Source organism: Balearica regulorum, chromosome 34, assembly GCF_011004875.1.
Source record: "Balearica regulorum gibbericeps isolate bBalReg1 chromosome 34, bBalReg1.pri, whole genome shotgun sequence".
In the NCBI taxonomy this organism is placed as follows: Eukaryota; Metazoa; Chordata; class Aves; order Gruiformes; family Gruidae; genus Balearica; species Balearica regulorum.
The window spans coordinates 424,930-449,665 of NC_046217.1; the positions used below are offsets into that span (position 1 = coordinate 424,930).

The window sequence follows — 24,736 nt, forward strand, 5'->3', positions numbered from 1 at the left end:
GGGAAGGTTTCGCCGCCGCCGCCCCGGTAACAGCGGGAAGGGGCCAACCAGGCGCCGCCGCGGCGAATCCCCGCGGTCACGGAGCGGTGGGTGGGGTGTTCACCCCCACGCGTGAACCCCGAGTCCCGGCACACACCGGGGACACGTACCTCAGGCCCGACCTTTGACCCCTGACCTCTGGCCCCCGCCCTGCTGCCCCGCCGGTCACCCCCCCCCCCCACCCCCGGCCCCGCCCCCTGCCGGGCCCCTCCGGCTCGCGGGTCTCCCGCCCGCCCGCCTCGCCGCCGCGGCGTTCTGATTGGACGGAACTGCCTCCGCCGCAGCCAATCAGCGCCCGCGGCGGTGCTGTATCCAGCGGAGCGCGCGAGTGTGCGGGAACCGGCGGGGCCGAGGGTGGTGGGACGGCTGTAAGGGAGGGCTATAGGGACAGCTATAGGGACAGCCATAGGGACGGCTGTAAGGGAGGGCCATAGGTACAGCTATAGGGACGGCTATAGGGACGGCTGTAAGGGAGGGCTATAGGTACAGCCATAGGGACGGCTGTAAGGGAGGGCTATAGGTACAGCTATAGGGACAGCTATAGGGACAGCCATAGGGACGGCTGTAAGGGAGGGCTATAGGTAGCAGCTATAGTTTACAGCCATAGAGGAAATAATAGGACCGATAGGGACAGCTAATAGGGAAGGCTATAGGTAAGCATAGGGACAGCATAGGACGGCATGAAGGAAGGGCTATAGGTACAGCTATAGGGAGGGCTATAGGTACAGCCTATCAGGGACGGCTGTAAGGGCGGGCTATAGGGACAGCTATAGGTACAGCCACAGGGACGGCTATAGGGACAGCTATAGGGACGGCTGTAAGGGACAGCTATAGGTACAGCTATAGGTACAGCCATAGGGACGGCTGTAAGGGAGGGCTATAGGTACAGCTATAGGGACAGCTATAGGGACAGCCATAGGGACGGCTGTAAGGGAGGGCTATAGGGGTGGCTATAGGGAGGGCTATAGGTACAGCCATAGGGACGGCTGTAAGGGAGGGCTATAGGTACAGCTATAGGGAGGGCTATAGGTACGGCTATAGGTACAGGGACGGCTGTAAGGGAGGGCTATAGGTACAGCTATAGGGACAGCTATAGGGACAGCCATAGGGACAGCCATAGGGACAGCCATAGGGACGGCTGTAAGGGAGGGCTATAGGGACAGCTATAGGTACAGCCATAGGTACAGCCATAGGGACGGCTGTAAGGGAGGACTATAGGTACAGCCATAGGGACGGCTGTAAGGGACGGCTATAGGGGCGGCTATAGGTACAGCCATAGGTACAGCTATAGGGACGGCTGTAAGGGAGGGCTATAGGTACAGCCATAGGGAGGGCTATAGGTACAGCCATAGGGACAGCCATAGGGACGGCTGTAAGGGAGGGCTATAGGTACAGCCATAGGGGCGGCTATAGGGGCGGCTATAGGGACAGCTATAGGTACGGCTATAGGTACAGCTATAGGGACGGCTGTAAGGGGCGGCTATAGGGGCGGCTATAGGGACAGCCATAGGGACGGCTATAGGGACGGCTGTAAGGGAGGGCTATAGGGACGGCTGTAGGGACGGCTGTAGGGACGGCTATAGGGACGGCTATAGGGACAGCTATAGGGACAGGGACAGCTATAGGGACGGCTGTAAGGGAGGGCTGTAGGGACGGCTATAGGGACAGCTATAGGGGCGGCTATAGGGACAGATATAGGGACGGCTGTAGGGACGGCTATAGGGGCGGCTATAGGGACAGCTATAGGGACAGGGACAGCTATAGGGACGGCTGTAAGGGAGGGCTGTAGGGATGGCTGTAGGGACAGCTATAGGGGCGGCTATAGGGACGGCTGTAGGGACAGCCATAGGGACAGGGACAGCTATAGGGACGGCTGTAAGGGAGGGCTGTAGGGATGGCTGTAGGGATGGCTGTAGGGGCGGCTATAGGGACAGCTAAAGGTATGACTAAATGTACGGCCATAGGTACGACCATAGGTGCAGCTAAAGGTACAGCCATAGGGACGGCCATAGGTCCGGCCATAGGGACACTACAGGTTTGGCTATACGGACAGGTATAGGGGCAGCTATAGGTACAGGTATAGGTACAGGTATAGGGACGGCTATAGGTACAGCCATAGGTACCAGCTGTACGTACCAGCTATAGGGACAGCTATAGGTACTGGCTGTAGGTACAGCCATAGGTACGGCCATAGGTACAGGCCATGGGTACCGGCTATAGGTACCGGCTATAGGTACCGGCTATAGATACAGCAATGGGCACCAGCCATAGGTACCGGCCATAGGTATGGCCATGGGTACCAGCTATAGGTAACACTGTGGGTACCAGCTATAGGTGCTGGCCATAGGTAATGGTCTAGGTTCCGGCCATAGGTACAGCTATAGGTACCAGCTATAGGTATGGCCATGGGTACCGGCTAAAGGTACTGCTATAGGTACATCCATAGGTACCGGCTATGGGTACCAGCTGAAGGTATGGTTATATGTACATCTATAGGTACTGCTAGATATATATACATAGGTATGGCTATAGGTACAGCTATAGGCACATCTATAGGTGTGGCTATAGATATATACATCTGGACTGCTATAGGTATTGCTGTAGGTATATACATAGTTATGGCTATGGTTACAGCTATAAGTACGTCCATAAGTAACGCTATACGTACCGCTATAGGCATCACTATAGGCACCTCCATAGGTACTGCCCCGGGTACCTCCATAGGTACCGCTATAGGTACACCCGCAGGTACTGCTGTGGGCACTCCCATAGGTGCAGCTATAGATACTGCTGTAAGTGCAGCTACGGGTGCATCCATAGGGTGCATCCATAGGTACATCCATAGGTGCAGCTATAGGTACCGCTGCGGGTCTGGCTATAGGTACTGCTATGGCTCTGGCTATAGCTACATCCATAGGTCCGGCTATAGGCGCGGCGGTAGGTGCATCCCGCTATACGTCCCGCTATACGTCCCGGGCCGCGCCCCCCCCCCCCCTCCCCGCCCCGGCGCCCTCCTGGCCCCGCCCCCCCCGGCGCCACGCGCCTGGCCCGGTCCAGCCAATCACCGCTCGCCGCCGCGGTCAGAGCCGCAGCTGCCATGGAGACAGCCAGGGGGCGGGGCGGGAGGTAGCCACGCCCACTCCACGCCTCCATCCCCCGCCCACCGCGGGAGGGGCGGGGCGGAGAGGGTGGCCACGCCCACCCCGGGGGAGGGGGGAGCGCGGGGAGGAGGGGGGACACGGGGGGGACACGGGGGGACATGGGGGGACATGGGGGGACATGGGGACGACACCGACACGGGGACATGGGGTGACACGGGGGTGTGGGGACACGGGGGGACACCGACATGGGGACACGCTGGCAGAGGGACAGGGGGGACACGAGGGACACGGGGGGCGTGGGAACATTGGGACACGGGGACATTGGGACACGGGTGGACAGCGTGGGGACAGTCACCGCGGCTGAGAGGGGACAACCCCACAGGGGAACAACCCCACGGTGGGCCCCACTACTCTCTCTGCCATCGCCCTTTTAAGCCCTCCCTTCCATTCCCTCACCGGAAGCGGAAGTCGTTTTGACGCGCGGGTGGGTGGGGACAACCGGTTCCCTCGGGGTCCCTGTGGCGGCCCGGCCCGGCCCGGTCCCGCCGCCATGGTGAGGCCTGGCCCGGGGGGCTCCGCTCCGGAGGGTCGGGCTGGGGCTTTGAGAGGGGGCTGCCTGGGTTGGGGTTCCGGGAGCCGGGTGGGCCTTACCGGGGATCGAGCTGGAGGGCCGGGTAGGCCTTACCGGAGAGCGGGCTGGGGCTCCCGAGGGTTGGGTAGGCCTTACCGGGCACCGGGCTGGGGTTCTAGCGGGCTGAGTGAGGGCGGCCTGGCCGGTCTGGAGCTCGGGGAGGGGAGAGGCGGTGGGGGGGGGGGGGGGGGGGGGGGGGGGGGGGGGGGGGGGGGGGGGGGGGGCTGACCCGGTGCTGGCCCGGTGCTGGCCCGGTGAGGCGGAGGTTTTGGAGGGCCGGTTCCCGTTGTCCACCCCTTCTCCTTCTCCTTCTCCCCTCAAGTCGGCCGCGTTGGATCTGAGATCGAAGGAGGAGAAAGACGCGGAGTTGGACAAACGGATCGAGGCGCTTCGCAAGAAGAACGAGGCCCTTATCAAGCGTTATCAGGTGTGGAAAGGTGGGGGGGGGGGGGCTCGATCCCGTGTTTTTCCCCCACTCCCACGCCGGAACCTGCGTGGGGGCAGGGAAGGCGCTTCCAGTCCCTAATCCTCCGCCTGAGGTGGCTTAACGCCGGGGCGGTGGTGGTGTGTGTGAGGGGTTTATCGTAATACGGGGTGACAGGAGAGGGTCAGGGGGGTGGGTCTGTCCTTCACGCGCGGGGACGTGGTGTCGTGGGTGGGTGGGTTTATCCCGGTTGACGTTCGTATCCCGGCGGCAGGAAATCGAGGAAGATCGGAAAAAAGCGGAGCAGGAAGGGATCGCGGTGACCGCTTTGCGCCGGGCGCGACATCCCGACGTCGAACCCGAGAGGAGATGGGTGGATAAGGATCTCTCCGTCACTGTCCAGGTCATGGTCTCCCCAGGGGTGAGTGGGGGGGGGGGGGGGGAGTTGGGGTTCAGGGGATCATCCGTGGGGATCAGGGCAAGGTCGGGGGGGGTGTGTGGGGGGGTGTGCGTGTGCTTTGCGAGTCTCGCTGAACCCCCCAATCTCATCTCTTCCAGGAGAAGCGCGTGGCGAAAGACAAGAAGCCATCGGGGACCCCTAAACCCGGCCGCGGCGCCGCTCCCCGCAGCTCGGGACGTGCCGGCCTGCGTCCTTCCGGTCGTTCCCCGCGGGGGGAACAACTCGCCGAACCGTTTTGGGATGGGGCCGCCGGCGACGGCGCGACCCCGGGGGAGCGCGGCGGTCGGGGACGACGCTCACGAGGTCGGGGGACGGCTGGCCCAGGGATGGGGAGCGACGCCGGCCCTGACCGAAAGTCCAAGGTGGGGTTTTTTTTTTTTGGGGGGGGGCCTGATGGGTTTTTTGGGGGGCTGAGTGGGTGTTATGGGCTGGTTTGGGGGTGCTGCCTGCCCCCCCCCCCCCCCCAGCTGGTTTTTCCTTACCAGGAGTGGGAAGAACGAAGGCGGCAGAACATCGAGAAGATGAATGAGGAGATGGAGAAAATCGCTGAGTACGAGAGGAACCAGCGGGTGAGGAGGAAAAGAGAATCGGGGGGGAGCTCGGTCGGTCACGAGTGCCCACCCCCCCCCAGGGGGGCTGTAAAACGTCGCCCCTTTTTACCCCGAATCAGGACGGGCTTCACGAGAAGAACCCGGTGCGTAACTTCTTGGACGACCCGCGCCGCAGCGGCCCCTTCCAGGATGCCGATCGCAAGGAGGGGAGCCGGCGGCACGTCCGAAATTGGGGGGGGACCCGATTTTGACAAGGTCAAGGCAGGGATGGAGCGTGAGAAGACGTGGCAGGGCCCCGTACGTACCCCGGTGGGTCCCCTCGTTTTTTTTGGGGGTCCGGGGTGGGGTTTGAATGGTCGGGACAAGGCTCGAGCCGCGTCTTGCTGCAGGGACGCCGTTCCAGCCCGAAAACCGGGGGGCCGCTGGACATGACGCTCTCCATGACGGGTCGAGAACGAGCCGAATACGTCCGCTGGAAGAAAGAACGGGAACAAATCGATCAGGAACGTCTGGCGCGGCATCGTAAACCCACCGGACAGTGGCGGCGGGAGTGGGATGCCGAGAAATCAGACAGCATGTACGTACCGGGAATGAGGGGTGATTTTTTTGGGGGGGGGGGGTGCGTTGCGGCGTCACCGGTGTCAGCCGTTCCCTCTTTTTTTTTTTTTTATTTTTAGGTTTAAGGACGGCTCTGCGGCGGCACCCGGTTCGGAAGCGAGCGGCAGGGAAGAAACGAAACGTCCTCCTCCCAAACCTCCCACTTTTGGGGAGTTCCTCACCCCGCATCGCACCCAGAGGAGGCGAAAGGGCCGGGGACGCGGCCAGGCCGCTGGGACCAAGCCCTACAGGTCAGCAGGGTGACGTCCCAGCGAGGATTTTTTGGGGGGGGCTCCTCTCTGAGCCCCATTTCCATGTGGATTTTTTGTCTCCGAGCCACCGGGATCTTTTTTTCCCCCCTCCAGCATGCACGATAACCGGTGGGAGGAGAAGGAGTTGCCGGCATCGACCGAGAAAGCCGAGAGCCGGAAGGTAAAATGCCGGGGCAGAGCCTGGAGGGAACCGGTGGGTGTTCGGCCGCACCGCGGTGGCCTTCTCCCCCTCTGACACCCCCCAAATCTGTGTCCGCAGGCGGAGGAAGCGCCGAGCGGGGCCCTCCCGGAGCCCCCCCTTTCCCTGAGCCCCGAGGAGGACGAGGATCAGTGGGAGGATGTCAGCGAGGAGGAGGAGGAGGAGGAGGAAGAAGAAGAAGAGGAAGCAGAAGGCAGCGTAGGGTCATCGAACGAGGACGAAGCACCCCGCAGTGCGTCCCCCAAAACTCAGCGTTCCCCCAGAACCGGGCAGGCAGCGGTTCCCAAACTGCGCGTGCCCCCCGTCGCCGTGACGCCCGCCCCAGACGGGGGGGCTGGCACCCCCCTGAGCCCCTTTTCCCCCGTGGAAGGCCACCAGCCCGTCTCGGACTGGGGCGAGGAGATGGACCTGGCCTCTCCCCGCAGCAGTTTGGGGGACAGTCCCCTTTCAGGTCCCACTGTCCCCAAGTCGAGAGGGGCTTCCGGAGAGATTCCAGGTAAAAGTTTTTGGGGGGGGGGGGGGGGGGGGGGGGGGGGGGGGGGGTCTGTCTGAATTAAGGGTGGGGGCGACATACACCCCCCCCTAAATCTGGGCTGAACCCCTGGGATTTGGGGGAGACGCGTGGCCAGAGCAGCAGGACGAGGGAAAGGGGCTGAACGGGGAATGATTGTGTCTTTTTTTTTTTTTCTTTTTTTTTCTTTTTTTTTCTTTTTTTTTTCTTTTTTTTCTTTTTTTTTCTTTTTTCTTTTTCTTTTTTCTTTTTCTTTTTTCTTTTTCTTTTTTCTTTTTTCTTTTTTTTCCTTTTTTTCTTTTTTTTCCTTTTTTTCTTTTTTCTTTTTCTTTTTTCTTTTTCTTTTTTCTTTTTCTTTTTTCTTTTTCTTTTTTCTTTTTCTTTTTTCTTTTTCTTTTTTCTTTTTCTTTTTTCTTTCTTTTTTCTTTCTTTTTTCTTTTTTTCCTTTTTTCTTTTTTTCCTTTTTTCTTTTTTTCCTTTTTTCTTTTTTTCCTTTTTTCTTTTTTTTTTTTTTTTCTTTTTTTTTTTTTTTTTTTTTTTTTTTTTTTATTTTTTTTCTTTTTTTTTTATTTTTTTTACCTTTTTTTTTCTTTTTTTCCCTCTGCCCCCCCCCCCCTCCAGGACTGACCCCTGTGGAGCTGTCTGAGCCCCCCCGTGAGGAAGAAGCGAGGTCGAACACAGAGCAAGAAACTTTGGAAAAGCACGAGGAGGCGACGGGGAGCCCGGCGGAGGACGGGACGCGAGGTGGGGAGGGGAATATGGGGGGGAACCACGCACCCCGCAGGGTTTAATCCCCCGAAGTTGGGGGGGATCCTTCGAGCCGGCGGGGTTCAGACTCCGATTTGTTCTTTTTTTTTTTCCGCCCCAGAAGCTGCGGCGTTTCCCCGCCAGCCGGATGCGGAGGCGGCTCCTGGTACGGTGGAGATCACGGACTTCCAGCGGGTGCGTTTCCGTAAGAATTCACCTTCTCCGGCCGGCCGCTAACGGGGGACTGACACCCGCACCCTCCGGGCTCTTGTCTGTCTGTCTGTCCTTCCCACTTCTGCTTCCGGCTCTGACATTCCCGCTGACAGACTGACTCTACCTGCAAAATATCCCGGAATTTTACTGCGCTTTGCTCTCGGGCATCTCCAGTTGGGTTTTTTTTTGGGTTTTTTTTTTGGGGGCGGGATTCGATTCCGTGCAAAAACCCGGGGAACGTGTCGAGTGGCGGAGGCTGGGGGGTGCTGCGCTTGCTCGGGAGGCTGCGACGTCTGTACGTCTGTCTGTCTGTCCTGGATTAAACTCTTCCCTCCCCAAGGGACTGGTCTCTCTCCCTGTTAGCCGCGGCACGGGGATGGTGGCGGGTGGGAGATTTTTGGAGCCGGGATAGAACCTTCTGCGTTTGGAGAGGGAGGGAAGAAGCGGAGGGAGGGAGGGGGCGGGGGGGGGGGGGGCAAAGCACCCCAACTCCCCGCTCCCCGCCGCTGCTCGGGGCAGAATCGGGCCCCGCACCCACGCGTGGGGCACCCGGTAGCGGGGCTCCGCTGCCCCACGTGTCCCTCGCACCCGTCACCCGGCCGTGGGGCTGGCAGGAGGGTGCAGGCAGGGACGGGACTCCCCCCTTTGACACCCCCCCCCCCCCCCCCCCAAATTTTTTTGCGGCTCTGGGGGGGCGGGGGGGAGGCCGGCAGCTGCCTTCACGCTGCCTCCTCCTTCTTCTCTCTCCTTCGACAGGACGGCCAAACGCCCCGATGTCCTCCAGCGACCCCTCCGTCACCCGGGTCGCTCCCGCCGTGACCACTACAGCTTTCTAGAGACTGTGAGCCGGCAGGAATAACCCGGGGGGGGGGGGGGAACCCCAAACAAACAAACAAACAAAAATTTCACCTGCCTGCACTTTTTTGGGGGTTCGGCCCTTACTGGTGGTGGTGGGGGGGGGGTTGTCCCTCAATCTGTGAGTCGAGCCGGGTGTCGTGGGTGTTCAGGAGTGGAAGATGTCGGCACCGAGGATCTCAAAAAGGGTTTTGGGGGCTCCCGGCAGCTGTCCCAAGGGCACTTTTTTTTTTTTTTTGGGGGGGTGTCCCCTTTTTCTCCCTCTGTGCCCTGGAGCTGGGTGGGAGGGGGTGGGCTTGACCCTCACCCCGGGCTTCCCCATCCCACCGGCTCTTTGTAAAATAAATCTCCGAAACATCTCTGCCACCTGTTACCTGTGGGGGGGGGTTCCTGATTTTGGGGGTGAAACAAGGAACGTAGGGGCTTCCCTAATCCCCCCCCCCCTCCCCTGGGACCTCGTGCTGTCCCCAGGGATTTGTGGGGACACTTGGGGCGCAGCAGATCCCGGCCAGGAAAGGAGAAGTCATCCCTTGGCTCGGTGGCGGACAAGGTTGGACGAAGGGATGCTCCGGGCTGTCCCCGGCATCGCCTTTGAGCTGAAACAAGCCCGATACCCCTTAAAAACCCCACAGTTTTGGGGCTGACGCTTCATTTTCCAGCTCCGCTCGCTACCTCCGGCTCCCCCTCCTCTGCTCTGCCGCAAAGGGGTGTCCCCCCCCCCGTCATCTTCCCCCCTCGTTACACCTCGAGACGAAGTTTTCTCGGCCCCGTGGTTCCTCCCAGCTCCCCCCCCCGGCTTCTTTTTTCTTTTTTTTTTTTTTCTCTTGCTTCCACAATCTCTTTTTCCCCCGCTTCCTCCTGGCCGTTGCTTCCTGTTCTTCGCCGTATATAAAAGCCCGGTGCCACCAACTCGTTTCCCCCCTCCCTCCCCGGCCAGGGAGCGCGGCCGCAGTCGGCGAGGACCCAGGTGAGCGGCTGGTGGGGCGACCGATGGGCGAGATTTTCTCCTTTCACCTAAAACAAAATAACCCAACGCCGAGGGAGGGGGAAAAGCCGGGTTTTGGGTGATGTCCGTCCCGCTCGCGGGATGGATTTTTTCCCTGCTGAGGACGTGCGGTGTGAGGTTGTCGTTGCTCTTCTTTCCGCGTTGGGTGACGTTTGGAGACACCGTCATCTCTTTGCCCCTTCTTGCCGTGCTCCAGGTCGTTCAGCCGACCATCGGAGGTTCCCAAACCTTCTCCGTGGTTTCCTCTCCTTCCCCTTCAGGATTTCTCCCCTCCCTTCCTTGGTGATACTTTGAGCACCGAGAGCTTTCTCTTTTTTTTTTTTTTTTCCCCCCGGGGGGCTTGAGAACCAAACCAAAGTCATTCCCCGTTGCATCAACTCGGTGGATGCTGGAAAAGCTGCCGGAGCTGCAGCTCGCCCCGTGTTTCCTCATCCAACCTCTTGCACCACACGGTTGAGGACAGCTGGGTGAGGAAGTGGGGAAATGCCTATTTCCTCGGTGGCCAGATGGCAGGGAGGAGGGGGACCGTGAAGCCGAGCGGTTTGGGGTGCTTGCATCATACGTTCCTGTTGAGGAACATCTCACCGAGCTTGTCTTGGAGGTGCTGCCCTCTTTGCCCCCGGGGTGGGGGGAGAGGCCCTTTGGATGGAGAGAGAGAGAGATGATGACGATGATGACGGACATGAGGAGGAGATGTTTTACGCTGAGGGTGGTGAGGTGCTGGAACGGGTTGCCCGGAGAAGTTGTGGGATGCCCCGTTTTCAAGGTCAGGTTGGACAGGGCTTGGAACAACCTGATCTCGTGGAAGATGTCCTTGCCCGAGGTAGGGAGTTGGGCTGCCATGGTCTTTGAAGGTACCTTCAACCCAAACCATTTTGTGATGCTATGGGCCAGGGCTTTGGGCAACTTGATCTAGCAGAAGATGTCCCTGCCCACGGCAACGGGGGTGGAACTAGATGATCTTTGAAGGTCCCTTCAACCTCAAAGTGTTCTGTGATGGTCTAACGGGGTGTGGTTTCTAGGTTGGGAGTTGGTAGACGATGGACTTCTCAACGCCCAGTTATAACTTCAATTACCCCAGCTGGGGTGACGATTCCATATATGATCTCGATGGCTACGAAGTCCCTCACAGCTACCGCTTCATCCTGGCGCTCTACGCCCTCATCTTCCTCCTGGGCGTCTTGGGCAACGGGGCCGTCATCTGGGTGACCGGCTTTGAGCTGCGGCGCACGGTGAACGGCATCTGGTTCCTCAACCTCTCCGTGGCTGACCTCCTCTGTTGCCTAGCCCTGCCCTTCCTGGCCCTGCCGCTGGCCCGTGACCACCATTGGCCGTTGGGTCACTTCGCCTGCAAGCTGCTGCCTTCCCTCACCATCCTCAACATGTTCGCCAGTGTCCTCCTCCTGATGGCCATCAGCATCGATCGTTGCGCCATGGTCATGCGACCGGTGTGGTGCCAAAACCACCGGACGCTGGGGCTGGCCCGGGGGGCTTGCGTGGCCGCCTGGTTCCTGGCTGGGCTCCTCACCCTTCCCTCCTTCATCTTCCGCACCACCCGTTCCGACATCTTCTCTGAGAAGACGACCTGTGTCCTGGACTACGTGGCCGTGGGACACCACCAACGTCTCACCGAGCTCATCACGGCTGTCACACGCTTCGTCTGCGGCTTCCTGGTGCCCTTTGTGGTGATCACGGCTTGCTACAGCCTGCTGTTGACCCGCATCCACAGCAAGGGCTTCTCCCGCTCCCAGAAAGCTGTCAAGCTCATCTTGGTGGTCATCACCAGCTTCTTTGTGTGCTGGCTGCCCTACCACATCGTGGGGTTGATCCTGGCTTCCACCCATCCTCGCAGCAGGTTGTTTAAGGACGCCCTGGAAGCTGACCCCATCGTGGCCGGCATTGCTTACATCAACAGCTGCATCAACCCCATCATCTACGTCATCATGGGACAGGACTTCAAGGACAAGTTCCAGCGTTCCTGGAGAGCCGTGTTGCGGGGCGTGCTGAGTGATGATCCCACCACCAGCACCATGGGGGACAGCAGGATGAAGACCAAGTCCACCATGGATGACCGTAGCGTCAGCACCACAGTGTGACCAGGAGCGAGGTGGCTCCAGGGCTGGAACCTCCCTTGTGTTGCTTGAGGTCACCACCTTCTCCTCTCTTGGGGATCCCGCTGGGCCCCGTAGAGAGAAGATGCCTCCATCACCCCCTTTCCCCACGTGGTTGCGGGCTTGGGAAGCTGTGTGCCCGCCTGCCCCTGGGGACCTCCTCCTGCCTTCCTCCATGGCCTGCCAGGGGCGAGAGGACGTTGTCCTTCCACGCAATACCGTGTTTTGCTTCTCCAGCCCAAGCATGGACTCTATTTCCAGCTCCTCCCCACTCTCGCCTGCCCCACGTCTCCACCACCCAGCCCCACGTCTCCACCACCCAGCAAGGTCCAAGATGTGGGTCAGCCCACCTGCAGGCCAAACCCCCCTCCATCACCCCAAAACCTCAACTCCACCCCACTGATGGGGGGCTGGTGACTGCCCTTCACGGTCACCCTGCCTTCACCGTAGCCGTGTCCACCGCTGCCAATAAATATTGAAGTTCCTCAAGCCTTGAGCAAGACGTCTGTCCCATGCTTCTCCTTTTTGGTTATTTATTGGGCAAGATTTTTGATGTCTCGGCAGATTTTGAGCTTGCGGGTGACGCAATAATTCCTGCAGCGTGTCCTCCCTGGCCCCAGAAAGTCCTTGCGGTGGATGGTGAACTCTTCCCCGTGGTCTTGCTTCATCTCACGGGGCGGTGGAGGGTGGTGGCTGAAGTTGATCTGATTTATACCGCCCTGGTGCTGACCATCCTAGGGGACAGTGGAGATGGTTGGGGACAGTTGGGCACCATGGGGATGGTGGGAATGTTGGGGCACAACGGGGACTGTTGGGGACAGTTGGGGACAGTTGAGCACTGTGGGGATGGTTGGGGAAGGTGGGAACATCGGTTGGGAACGTTGGGTCACCACAGAGATGGGCACAGCAGGGACAGCCGGGGACAGCTGGGTACGATGGGGACAGTGGGGTGCCACAGAGATGGTTGGGGACATTTGGGTGCGGCAGGGGTGCTCGGGGACAGCGGGGATGGTTGGGGATGGTGGGGCACAAGAGGGATGGTTGGGGACATGGGGGCACCTTGGGGATGGTTGGGGATGGTGGGGCACCATGGGGACAACTGGGGACAGGGGGGACAGGGGGGCACCACGGGGATGGTTGGGGACAGTTGGGGACATTCGGGCACTGTGGGGACAGGGGGGCACCACAGGGACAGTTGGGGACAGTGGGGACGGGGGGCACCATGGGGATGGTTGGGGACAGTTGGGGATGTTGGGGCACCATGGGAACGGTTGGGGACAGTGGGGACAGGGGGGCACAGCGGAGATGTTTGGGGACAGTGGGGCACCACAGGGACGGTTGGGGACAGTGGGGACGGGGGGCACCATGGGGATGGTTGGGGACATTGGGGCACCATGGGGACAGTGGGGACAGGGGGGCACGGCAGAGATGTTTGGGGATGGGGGGGACATCTCGGGGATGGTTGGGGACAGTTGGGGACAGTGGGGCACCGTGGGGACAGTGGGAACAGGGGGGCACGGCAGAGATGTTTGGGGATGGGGGGGACATCACGGGGATGGTTGGGGACAGTTGGGGACAGTGGGGCACCGTGGGGATGGTTAGGGACGGTGGTGATGGGGGGCACCACAGGGACGGTTGGGGACAGTTGGGGACATTGGGGCACCGTGGGGACAGTGGGGACAGGGGGGCACGGCAGAGATGTTTGGGGACGGGGGGACATCACGGGGACGGTGGGGGACAGGGGGGACGGGGGGGCACCAGGGTTGGGGGGGGGGACACACACACACAGCGCTGCCGGGGCCCCGCCCACCTCTGGCCCCGCCCCTCCCTAACCACGCCCCCTCCTTCGTAGCCCCGCCCCTCCCCTCACGCGGCGGCCCTTTGGCGCCCTCTGGCGGCCGCGCATCGTACATCCCGGTGCCGGGGCCTGGTCGGTGAGTTCGGGCCCTGGTCGGGCCTCGGGCGGCGGGTACGGGCCTGGGTGGGCCCGGCCCCGGGGCAGCGGCTGCCGGGGAGGCAGCGGAACCGAAGAGGGGCCTGCTGGCTCGGGATCGCGTAGGAAATTTGGATCCGGTGAGTCTGAGGCGGTGGGGAGCCGGATCTGGTGTGGGGTTAGTTAGGGAGTCGGGCCTGGCCTACGGTTCCTGAGGGCTGGGCCGGGGCGGGGGGGGGGGGGGGGGTGTGTGTCCCCGGGGCCTGGGCCGGGGTGCTCGGGGGTCCCAAGGGGCTGGATAAGGGTGTGTGGGGGTCCTAGGGGGCTGTGACAGGTTGTGGGGTTCCCACGGGGTTGGGTTGGGGTGGTGCTGGTTGAGGACAGGGCATATGGGGGTCCCAAGGGGCTGGATAGGGGTGGGGGGGGGTCCTGTGGAGCTCGGACAGGGTGCATGGGGGTCCTAGAGGGCTGGGACAGGTTGGGGGGAGTCCCATGGGGCTGGACAGGGGTTTGTGGGGGTCCTAGAGGGCTGGGACAGGTTGGGGGGAGTCCCATGGGGCTGGACAGGGGTTTGTGGGGGTCCTAGAGGGCTGGGACAGGTTGGGGGGAGTCCCATGGGGCTGGACAGGGGTTTGTGGGGGTCCTAGAGGGCTGGGACAGGTTGGGGGGAGTCCCATGGGGCTGGACAGGGGTTTGTGGGGGTCCTAGAGGGCTGGGACAGGTTGGGGGGAGTCCCATGGGGCTGGACAGGGGTTTGTGGGGGTCCTAGAGGGCTGGGACAGGTTGGGGGGAGTCCCATGGGGCTGGACAGGGGTTTGTGGGGGTCCTAGAGGGCTGGGACAGGTTGGGGGGAGTCCCATGGGGCTGGACAGGGGTTTGTGGGGGTCCTAGAGGGCTGGGACAGGTTGGGGGGAGTCCCATGGGGCTGGACAGGGGTTTGTGGGGGTCCTAGAGGGCTGGGACAGGTTGGGGGGAGTCCCATGGGGCTGGACAGGGGTTTGTGGGGGTCCTAGAGGGCTGGCACAGGTTGGGGGGAGTCCCATGGGGCTGGACAGGGGTTTGTGGGGGTCCTAGAGGGCTGGGACCGGTTGGGGGGAGTCCCATGGGGCTGGACAGGGGTTTGTGGGGGTCCTAGAGGGCTGGGACAGGTTGGGGGGAGTCCCATGGGGCTGAACAGGGGTTTGTGGGGGTCCTAGAGGGCTGGGACAGGTTGGGGGGAGTCCCATGGGGCTGGACAGGGGTTTGTGGGGGTCCTAGAGGGCTGGGACAGGTTGGGGGGAGTCCCGTGGGGCTGGACAGGGGTTTGTGGGGGTCCTAGAGGGCTGGGACAGGTTGGGGGGAGTCCCGTGGGGCTGGACAGGGGTTTGTGGGGGTCCTAGAGGGCTGGGACCGGTTGGGGGGAGTCCCGTGGGGCTGGACAGGGGTTTGTGGGGGTCCTAGAGGGCTGGGACAGGTTGGGGGGGAGTCCCGTGGGGCTGGACAGGGGTTTGTGGGGGTCCTAGAGGGCTGGGACAGGTTGGGGGGAGTCCCATGGGGCTGGACAGGGGTTTGTGGGGGTCCTAGAGGGCTGGGACAGGTTGGGGGGAGTCCCATGGGGCTGGACAGGGGTTTGTGGGGGTCCTAGAGGGCTGGCACAGGCTGCACAGGTGTCCTAGGAGCCAACCCCCCTCACACCGGCTGCCATCTTGGCACAGGTCCTCCGTTCCGGAACTGGCTGCCCCGCCGCAAAGATGCCGCCAGAGAAGGAGAGCAGATCCCGTCGGCGAGAGCGGGACCTTTCTCCTTCCCAGTGGGATTGGGACTGCCCTGCCACGCGACGCCGGCTGGAAGAGCTGTATTTCCGCGAGCAGGATTACATCGGAGCCGGCTCCGAGGGTGTCCGCAATTTCTGGCTTTTCTTTGAGCGGCTCCGGCGTTTCCAGAGCCGGAGAACTGACCACGAACCAACCCCCGGTCACCACGACCAGGCAGAACCCCCCGCCGCTGCCCGTCACCTCGACCTACCGCGCCGATACGATCCCCGGTACCGCATCAACCTCTCGGTGCTGAGCGCCGACATGGAGGGAGCGATCCGAGGCCGGCGAGGAGACTCCGGCGTGCCGCAGGAACGCCTCTCTGAATTTCGCACCGCTTTGTTGCACTACCTGGACTTCACCCAAAAACAAAGCTTTGCCAAACTGGCCAAACTCCAACGGGAACGAGCTGCGCTTCCCATCTCTCAGTACCGGGACCGGCTCCTGCGCGCTGTGGCTCAAAACCAAGTGGTGGTGATCGCCGGTGATACTGGCTGCGGTAAATCCACGCAGGTGCCTCAGTTCTTGCTGGCGGCCGGTTACAGCCACGTGGCTTGTACCCAACCTCGCCGTATCGCCTGCATCTCGCTGGCCAAGCGGGTGGGTTTCGAGAGCCTGCACCAGTACGGAAACCAGGTGAGCTCCGTGGGCTGGCGACTGGTGATTTCCCTGGCCGTTTTGGGGGTAACTGGGAGCCGTCGAGTGCTCGATTTTATCCTGTTCTGCTCTTCGTCTTCCTGCGACAGGTGGGTTACCAGATCCGCTTCGAGAGCACCCGCTCGCCCGCCACCAAGATTGTCTTCCTGACGGAGGGGCTGCTGCTGCGGCAGGTACAGCGGGAGCCGACGTTGCCCGGGTACCAAGTTGTGATCGCTGATGAGGTTCACGAGCGGCATCTGCACAGCGATTTCCTCCTGGGCGTCCTGCGGCGGCTCCTTCCTGCTCGGCCAGACCTTAAGTTGGTGCTGATGTCGGCGACCATCAATATCCGCCTTTTTTCGGGGTACTTTGGAGGTGCCCCGGTGCTGCAGGTGCCGGGAAGGATCTTTCCCATCTCGGTGAGGATGGAGAATAACGTTTGGGATGAATCCTGACATGGGATGGACGCAAATCTCTTGCTGCGTCTGCCTGGAGACTGCATCATCCCTGTTTCTACTCCTGCAGGTCATTTACCAACCCATCCCTAAGGAAGAAGCATCCGCGATCGGGAAATCGGGGAAATCGGAGCGCCTGGATCCCCTCCCGTACCTGCGGGTGCTTCAAGCCATCGACCACAAGTACCCGCCGGAGGAACGCGGGGACCTGCTGGTGTTCCTGAGCGGGGTGGCCGAGATCGGCGCGGTGCTGGAGGCGGCGCAGGCTTATGCCGCGCATACGCAGCGCTGGATTGTGCTCCCCCTGCACAGCACCCTCTCTGTTGCCGAGCAGGACAAGGTGGGTGAAGGTCTGACCCCAAGATCGGGGTGGGATTTGGCACCCTGGCGTCGCAGAGTGAAAAATCCCAGAGCTCAGCCCGATTGTGCCCTGATTATGGGTGTTTTCGGGGTGCAACCAATGGGTGCAAACTGTATTTACCTTTTTCCTGCTCTGGGTTTGGCCGTGCTGATGTAAGACCATCATTTCTCCTTCTTCAGGTGTTTGACGTGCCCCCTCCCGGCGTCCGTAAATGCATCCTCTCCACCAACATCGCAGAAACCTCGGTGACAATCGACGGCGTGCGATTTGTCCTGGATTCTGGTAAAAATCCCTGCTCTGACACCCCTCTCCGCTGGGTGGGAAAGCTTCTCCCTCCCTCCTGCCTTACCCTGAGCTTCTCCTTCCCTCCTGCTCCCTCCAGGGAAGGTGAAGGAGATGAGCTACGACCCTCAGGGCAAACTTCAGCGACTGCAGGAGTTCTGGATCAGCCGGGCAAGCGCCGAGCAGCGGAAAGGACGGGCTGGCAGGACCGGCCCCGGCGTCTGCTACCGTCTTTATGCCGAATCCGACTACGACGCCTTTTCCCCCTATCCCGTGCCGGAGATCCAGAGGGTAGCGCTTGATTCTCTGGTGCTCCAGGTAAAGTTTAGGATCCCTCTGCTCATGTTGGGATGGAGATTTGGGGAGATCTTGAAGGGGAAACCCGTCTAGTCCCTTTGGGGGGGCTTCGTAAACCTCCGGGCTCTTCTTGTCATCGTTGGGCTCGTTCTACATGTGCTGTTCTCTCAGTTAAAAAGCATGGGGCTGGGCGATCCCCGGACCTTCCCCTTCCTGGAGCCGCCTCCCTCGTCCAGCCTGGAGACGGCCGTGCGATACCTGAAGGACCAGGGAGCCCTGGATGAAGCTGAAGACTTGACGCCCATCGGGAACCTGCTGGCCCAGCTGCCGGTGGACGTGGTGGTCGGTGAGTAATTTCGGGCGCCCCCTCCTTGAAGCAGAGGCGACGGTGTGAGTTTGGGGGGGGTTCCCCTGCCTTCACTACCCGCCCTGCCCTCGCCGCGCAGGCAAGATGCTGGTCCTGGGTGCGCTGTTTGGACTGGCCGAGCCCACCTTGACCGTGGCGGCGACGTTGAGCGTGCAATCCCCTTTCCTGCGACCTGCTCACCCCAACCCCGACTGCGTCACGGCCCGTCGGCCCCTCGAGAGCCCCCATGGTGACCCTCTGACGCTGCTCAACGTCTTCAACGAGTGGGTCCAGGTGAGATTCCTGCCTAAACTGGGGGAAATGAAACGCGTTTGGGGTTTGGGGAGACTTTGTTTTGGGGCGGGGTGTGCTTGAGGCTGTTTGGGGGGTGATTTTGGGGGTGCAGGGAGTGGTGGGAAAGACACTGTCTCCCTGTTGGGGGGGGCTGAGCTGTGCTGTCCCGGAGCAGGTGAAATCAGAACGGAGCGGCAGCTCTCGGAAATGGTGCCGGCGGCGAGGTTTGGAGGAGCATCGGCTTTACGAGGCCGCCAACCTGCGGCGCCAGTTTCAGGTGAGGGACAGGATCCGGCCTCGGTCCGGGGAGGATGTTTCTGGTGCGGAAAAGAGCTGAATTTGCCCGTGCACCCACAAACTGTCCATCTCCCGGCCGTGGGGGCTCAGCAACCGTCTCTCCCTCCACCCCAGGAGCTTCTTCGAGATCACCAGCTGCTTGAGGAAACCTCCAGCCGACCCAGCGACAGCTACAGCCGACAGAGCCGGCACCGGGAACGCCGCGAGCTGCACCGGCTGTGGCGTTCCCACGCGGAGACGGAGGGTCGGAAACGCAAAGTGCTGCGGCTGCAGGATGGAGCGGATGCCTCTTCCGGTGAGGAGGAGGACGGTGGCACCCGTGGGAAGGGGGAGCGCAGCATCGATATCCAGGTGACCCTCGCATCCGTTTTCTTTCCCGGGAGGCAGGATCTGGCCATCTGGGCCCCTGACGTCCTCTTTTTATCTCTGCAGGATGTCAAGTTCAAGCTGCGCCACAACGTGGATGAGCTCCAGGCCGTATCCAGCTCGTCCCTCTCCTCCTCACAGCTTGCCCTGCTCAAACTGGTGCTGTGCAGGGGCCTTTACCCCCAGCTGGCCGTGCCCGACCAGCTCAACAGCGGCCGCAAGGACTCCGATCAGGTCCGTGTCCTTCCCCTGCCCCGTCCCGTATCCTGGCATTCCCCGGCATCTCCTCGTTCTCCTTCGACACGCGTTTTGCTCTTACCGTAGATTTTCCACACCAAAAACAAGCAAGGCGTCGTGCTTCATCCCACCTGCGTCTTCGCTACCAGCCCGGAGCTGCTCCACACCAAGGAGGGACCGGAACGTGGTGGGATCGCAGGTAGGAGAAAATCCCGAAGGAATTAACTGTGCTTCTCCCTGGCTTTTTCCCACGTTGGATGAAAGCCGGCTTTGGGGTTTGGTGAATCCCGAAGGGGATGGGGAGAAGTTTGGAGTCCAACTTATTTGGGGTCCCCTTATTGCTCCCACAGACCCCAAGGAGGGGCTGAGCCGCCACCACCAGCTCCTCGCCTTTGTCTCGCTGCTGGAGACCAACAAACCTTACCTGGTGAACTGCGTCCGGGTACCAGCCCTACAGGTGAGCTCTTTGCTCTCTTCCTCTTCCTCTCCATGCCTTGTAGTAGCCTTCATCACCCCAAACCGGGTCTGCTTTGCTCTTCCAGGCTCTCCTGCTCTTCTCCCGTTCGTTGGACACCAGCGCGGACTGCGTCCGGCTGGTAGCGGATGGATGGCTGGAGCTCACCGTCCCCGATGCGGATTCTGCCCTGCGCCTGCTCTCCATGGCCCTGCAGCTTCGCTCCTCCTGGGAAAAACTCCTCCATCAGCTACTGGAAGGTCGTGGCGAGGAGCCGGGCCTCCGGCCGAGCTCTCGGGATGTATCCGTGCTCAGCCGGGGGCTGCTGGAATTCCTGCAGACGGAGGTGATGCGGCCGTGACTGCGGTGCACGTTGTTTTAATCCATCTCTGGGTTGAAGGCTGAGAAAGGAGGATGAGGGGAGCTGGTGCAGCCCCCCACCCCGACATCCCCACGTCCTCTTGCAGGTGCCGTATCGCCTGCGTCAGCTCACCGGGCTGGAGAAACAGAATCTCTACATCGGTCCCCAAACTGTGGCTGCTGCTCCCCGACTCCCGGGGCTCTTCCAGGGAACTGAGATGAAACCCGACGAGGTGAAAGGCGGCCACAGGGTGACGGACTTTCTCACCTACAACTGCCTGGCCGTGAGTACACCCTTCTCCTGCCCTGCCTGCTCTGCCTGCCACCCTGCCCCGGGAGAGTCCAAACGTCCCCTTTGCCTTTTGTATCCCGCAGACGGACACGGATCTCTACAGCGACTGCCTGCGGAGCTTCTGGACATGTCCCCACTGCGATCTCCACATGCCCTTCACCCCCCTGGAACGCATGTGCCATGAAAACGCTTGCCGACCCTCCGAGGGTGAGTCGTTTGTCCCCATCCCGGGGCTGTGACAAGGGAAAATCGGGGAGAAACAGCCTGGTTTTCCCTGAGAGAAGAGCCCAGGTGGCATCTCTGCTCCATGGGCAAGGGGTTGCAGCCAGCCGGGCTGTGTTTATGCTGGCTTTTAGGAGCGCGCCCCTCAAGATGCCACCGAGGGCCACGTTTTGGGGATGCAATGGGGGAAAGAAAAGGGTCCTGCAGGGCTTTGGTTTCCTTCTGATCCCCATTTTTCTCTACGTTTTCGCCGCAGCCCCCCAGGAAGAAGCAGCCGAAAGCTCGTCCAAAAACTCCTCCCTGCACAGGTCCTACCACTGCGACGTTTGCCAGCAGGATTTCACCTTCACCCCCACGGAGATCCTTCGGCACAAGAAGCAACACCGGTGACCGGGGGGCTCGCCGGGATGCTCCCCCCAACCGGTGGCGGAGACAATGCTGAGCACCACGATGCTGGGGTCCTTCCCCAGCCCTGGGGAGAAGTGGGGGACCCCCGTAACGGAGGGGGGAACCCCCCTATGCTGCTACCTCTGTTGCTCTCGGGTGAGTCTGGTTGGATCCCAAAGGGATTCGGTGTTTTAGGGCCACTCTAGCAGCTCCAGCTGTCAGTTGTCCTTGGGTGGGGGCAACTTTTTTCAATCCTTTTTCTTTTTTTTTTTTTTTTTTAAAAAAAAACCCACATAAATAAATAGATTTTTGGAGAAAGTCAGCGTTGGCCCGGAGAGCGTGGCTGGAGATTGGGGTTCCCCTGCCCATGCGGATGCCCAGTTTGGTGTCGGCACCCCCAGATGCAGCCTGGCTGGGGGAGCTGCAGGACAAAGAGACTTTTTTGGGGGTCTCGGGGATGTCTCCTGCCTGTGATGCTGCCTGGCGTGGCACGGCCAGTGTGTGGCACTCCTATACCAGACTCGTCCCTGCTTCATCTCCTTTTCTTCTTGTATCCCGTGGGAAAAACATCAGAGCGACCCGTGCCGGGACTTTACCACCACCAGGACTCAAAAAACACCCCACTTAAACACCCCCCCCCCAAATATAAATAACAAATGACCCGAGCATCCCTTCGGAGGACGCTCGCTCCCAACGTGGCGAGAAGATGTTGCCTTAAGATAATAAGAGATGTCACCTTACAAATCGTGGTTGACTTTTTTGGGCTGAAAACACTTGGAGAAAGGCAAATCCGGAGTAGCTTGCACCCACACACCCCCTGCGGAGGCAAATGCCGCGACAACAGGAATTTATCAGCTGTCTAAAGCCATTTTAAATGCATTAATTATCAGCCCGTGTGCTGTGTTAGGCTCAAGCAGAGTTATTAGCAGGGCCCCTTCTAATTAAAGCGATTTGATGGTATTTTTTTAGCTCTGTGGCATGTTGCATTTTATTCACCAGGCGAAGAAAGTAATAAGTAAGCGTGGTTTGACTGGCTTCGTGATGCTTTGGGGTAAGGAGCTGCTCCAAGAGCAAAGTTTCCTGGGATTTTACATTTTTTTTAAGCCCTGGGCAGAATTAATCATTGCCGGCGCACGTTGCTGGCTGTAAAATAGGTGGCGAAAGGGGAAAAGAAAAAAGGGGAAGGATGCTGAGCACTTCCTCATCCCCTTTTTTTTCTTTTTTTAAATTGATTTTTTTTTTTTCCTCCCTTTGCGACTCGCTGTTTGTCCTCCCTTTCTCAACTGGGTTTATTAACTGCAATTAATTACCGCCGGTGGTGTCGCAGCACTTGCAGAAATTAATTAAGCAGGTGATTTGCTGAGCAGATTATTTGGTTTAGAAGGGGGAAAGGATCTAATTCGAGCCTTTACCGCAGGCAGTTGCCTGTCCCTTCCCTCGGCGTGATCCCACCCTGCTTTCAGGGTGCAGGGAGAACCGTCCCCCCCCAATTTAGCAGCGGGGCGGGGGGGGGATGCTGCTGCTGCTCCTAACAAGTCCCTGTTGCTATGGCAGCGAGGTGGGATGGGAGATGCTCCTGCCATGGCAACAGGCATCGGATGGGTTTGGCTTTGCTGTTTTCGGCTACAGGAGCACCAATTCTTTGCCCTCCCCGTTAAGTTGAGCGATGGAGGGTGAATTAAAGCCCAGCTGATGTTTCTGGAAGTCAAATTTCTGCGCCAGTCTGGCTCCACGTGCCTAAGATGCTGTGAAAATCTCATTTATTCCCCCAAAAAAGCTGGGCTTTGCTTTCCAGGACAACCAGCCACTACCAGCCCGGCCCCACTCCTCAGGTTTCAATTAATCAAACTTAATATTCATAAGAAGAAGAACCCAACAGCCCCCAGCAATAATTGTTAGAAATCATAAAGCAAAAAACCCCACAACATCGCTCTTGGCTTTAATGCATCGGTGAAGCCTTATTACGTTTAAACCAAGCTTACAGCAAGTCGTTTACATAACAGAAAATTAAATAAGGCCGCCACGACCATAAAGAAGTGGGATTAATTTACTTTACTAATGAAAGCCCCAAATTCAAGTCTTACGTGAGAAAAATGTTGGGATTTTTAAGGAAGTCCTCCAAATTTCAGTCCCTGTGGTAACCTTAGGATGGGTCTGAGGATTTGTGCCCTGGTTTTGCTCCGCGGTGGTGTAACGTCAGCGGGGGGTCAATCCTGGGTCTGATCCTCGTCACCATCATCATTAATGACCTGGATGATGGGGCCACCTCCTGGTGGCCACCAGGTTGGCCATCAGCCTCGCTGTGAAGGTTTGACCACATCACTGAGCTGCCTTAAAACCCTGAGATTTAAACTTGAGTTTAAGAAGTTGTTTAAAAATGGAAAACTTCAATCTTTTTAAGGAAAAACAAGCCGCCAGCGATGCTGCTCTTCACCTTGTCTCTGCCCATAAGAGGGAGACACAGATGAACGGCTCTTGTAGTGGGTTGACAACAGCCTTGCTGTTGCTCGTTAACGTTAATTAATGTCACAGGGATGGCTGGGTGAGCTTTAATTTTCAGTCGAGCCAGTTAAATGGGTGGATGGAGGTGGGGGCTGGTGCACTGTGTGCCGTGTTTGTCCCTCTTAGAGGCAGCTTCACCGGAGTAGTTGGTGGTCCCCATCTACCATCCTGGCTGAGAACCAGATTTCAGAAGGATTTTAGGGGGAAATCCTATTTTTTCATCTTTCCAGAGAAAGCTAGACGAAGAGTAAGGCACTAATCCTCATAAATTCCCTACATGGCACCTATGGACTCTATAACAATGCCAGTAATGCCCCAATCCCACCTCAGATTGGAGAAGTCCATCATCACAAACTATCCAATTTTCCCTTTTTATTTTTCACCTATCAAACTGATGGCAGCCCATTCCAATGGCTAATTACCCTGCCAGCTAATTACCTGCACGTTTCCTTTCTAGGCTGAATTTCTGAGCTTCAAATCCCACCAACCGACCCTCGTGCGTCGCCTTTACTGGATTAAAAACAAGCCGCTAATGTCGAGACGGCCATTTCTTTGGGAGCCAACAACTCTGCATCAAACCACCTCTTAAAACTCCTTTAATTAGCGATGGAAGAAGTTTGATGACCTAGGGAAAAAAAATAATAAATAAAATCACAGGGGCCGAGCAGTCCCAAGGAAAGCGTAAACCTTAAATGAAACAAAAATAATTAACAAGCAGATGAGATTTTTCCTTTGCAAATGAGGTCGTCTTCCCAGCAATGGTGAGCAGAGAGGTTGGTGGTTTTTTTTAAATTTAATTTCAATTTGCACACACCGAGCGATTACGCAGCCACCCTCTTCAGCCCTGGTGAATGACCTCATTTGTTCTTTGCGATTTTTTTGTTGTTGTTATTATTATTTGCCCAGAGGCCGAGGTAAGCGCGTTAGTCTCTAATGGAAGCCCAATTGCGTGCTGTTTGGGAATAATTAAATTAATTGTTTGAGAGGTTGAGTGGGAAGGGGAGGAGGGTCTGTACCTATTAAAAATGAGTTTGGAGCAGGTAGGAAGATGCAGGAGTGAAGCTCTGCCGGTTCAGCTCCAAGCCAGCAAACCTCATCCCATCCCGCTCCTCCCTCGGCGTATTTTTTGGGGTTCCTGAGAAATCCTAATTTATCCGCAGGAATCCGTCTTTTCCAGCCTTAAAATTCAGAGCTGGTAGCCAGATTTAACAGCAGAAATTCATCTTCTCTTCTCCAACCTTAGAATTTACAGATTTCCGAGCAGAAATTCACCCCCTTCCTGCCCTTTAGGTTGTGCATGCTGGGGAAGTATATCGTTAATAATTATATAATTAATGACCCAGAAATGGGTGGAAACGCTGACTCGGCATCCTCCAGAGATTTATGGTTTCCCGCTGTGTGATTTCTCCCCCTGGATACAACGTGCGTCAGCCTCAGGTGAAATAATCGATCTGAAGGTGGCAAAAAACTCTTCCAGCTAAATTCTGCCAGTTTTCTGCCGG

General features: G+C 59.0%; 3 protein-coding genes across 4 annotated transcripts; all 3 read left to right on the plus strand.

Annotated features, from left to right (window-relative positions):
* Window positions 1-3,506: 3,506 nt before the first annotated feature.
* Window positions 3,507-8,655, plus strand: CCDC9 (coiled-coil domain containing 9). The gene is given in 14 exon segments (XM_075738661.1): window positions 3,507-3,693; window positions 4,094-4,198; window positions 4,470-4,616; window positions 4,754-5,017; window positions 5,141-5,224; window positions 5,326-5,448; window positions 5,450-5,515; window positions 5,596-5,783; window positions 5,884-6,054; window positions 6,169-6,235; window positions 6,335-6,770; window positions 7,407-7,529; window positions 7,654-7,727; window positions 8,502-8,655. Coding segments are annotated over 14 exon segments (1,914 nt in total). The 5' UTR covers window positions 3,507-3,690; the 3' UTR covers window positions 8,565-8,655.
* An 881-nt stretch (window positions 8,656-9,536) lies between these two features.
* Window positions 9,537-12,219, plus strand: C5AR1 (complement C5a receptor 1). Its single transcript, XM_075738662.1, has 2 exons — window positions 9,537-9,567; window positions 10,629-12,219. The coding sequence occupies exon 2, from the start codon at window positions 10,647-10,649 to the stop codon at window positions 11,700-11,702; it is 1,056 nt and encodes a 351-aa protein (XP_075594777.1). The 5' UTR covers window positions 9,537-9,567; window positions 10,629-10,646; the 3' UTR covers window positions 11,703-12,219.
* Window positions 12,220-13,585: 1,366 nt separating this feature from the next.
* DHX34 (DExH-box helicase 34) lies at window positions 13,586-23,885 on the plus strand. 2 transcript variants are annotated; one of them, XR_012832799.1, is made up of 18 exons: window positions 13,630-13,790; window positions 15,345-16,079; window positions 16,190-16,501; window positions 16,608-16,877; window positions 17,078-17,180; window positions 17,281-17,498; window positions 17,649-17,823; window positions 17,924-18,117; window positions 18,293-18,394; window positions 18,529-18,765; window positions 18,847-19,014; window positions 19,105-19,216; window positions 19,368-19,474; window positions 19,560-19,817; window positions 19,939-20,115; window positions 20,207-20,330; window positions 20,602-20,888; window positions 23,692-23,885. XR_012832799.1 is itself a non-coding variant. In XM_075738657.1 (17 exons), the coding sequence occupies exons 2-17, from the start codon at window positions 15,381-15,383 to the stop codon at window positions 20,733-20,735; spliced, it is 3,390 nt and encodes a 1,129-aa protein (XP_075594772.1). In that variant the 5' UTR covers window positions 13,586-13,790; window positions 15,345-15,380; the 3' UTR covers window positions 20,736-21,004. The 2 variants fall into 2 exon arrangements, 1 of the variants encoding a protein (XP_075594772.1); XM_075738657.1 differs by lacking the exon at window positions 23,692-23,885 and having other exon boundaries at window positions 13,586-13,790; window positions 20,602-21,004.
* The last annotated feature ends 851 nt before the right edge of the window (window positions 23,886-24,736 follow it).

What these genes read in the sequence shown, in the direction of transcription:
- C5AR1 (XM_075738662.1), top strand. Translation starts at nt 10,647, where the DNA reads ATGGACTTCTCAACGCCCAGTTATAACTTCAATTACCCCAGCTGGGGT.
- DHX34 (XM_075738657.1), top strand. Translation starts at nt 15,381, where the DNA reads ATGCCGCCAGAGAAGGAGAGCAGATCCCGTCGGCGAGAGCGGGACCTT. An exon ending in GCCGCAAGGACTCCGATCAG is followed by an intron (nt 19,015 to 19,104) that starts GTCCGTGTCCTT and finishes CTCTTACCGTAG; the next exon opens with ATTTTCCACACCAAAAACAA. An exon ending in GGAACGTGGTGGGATCGCAG is followed by an intron (nt 19,217 to 19,367) that starts GTAGGAGAAAAT and finishes TTGCTCCCACAG; the next exon opens with ACCCCAAGGAGGGGCTGAGC.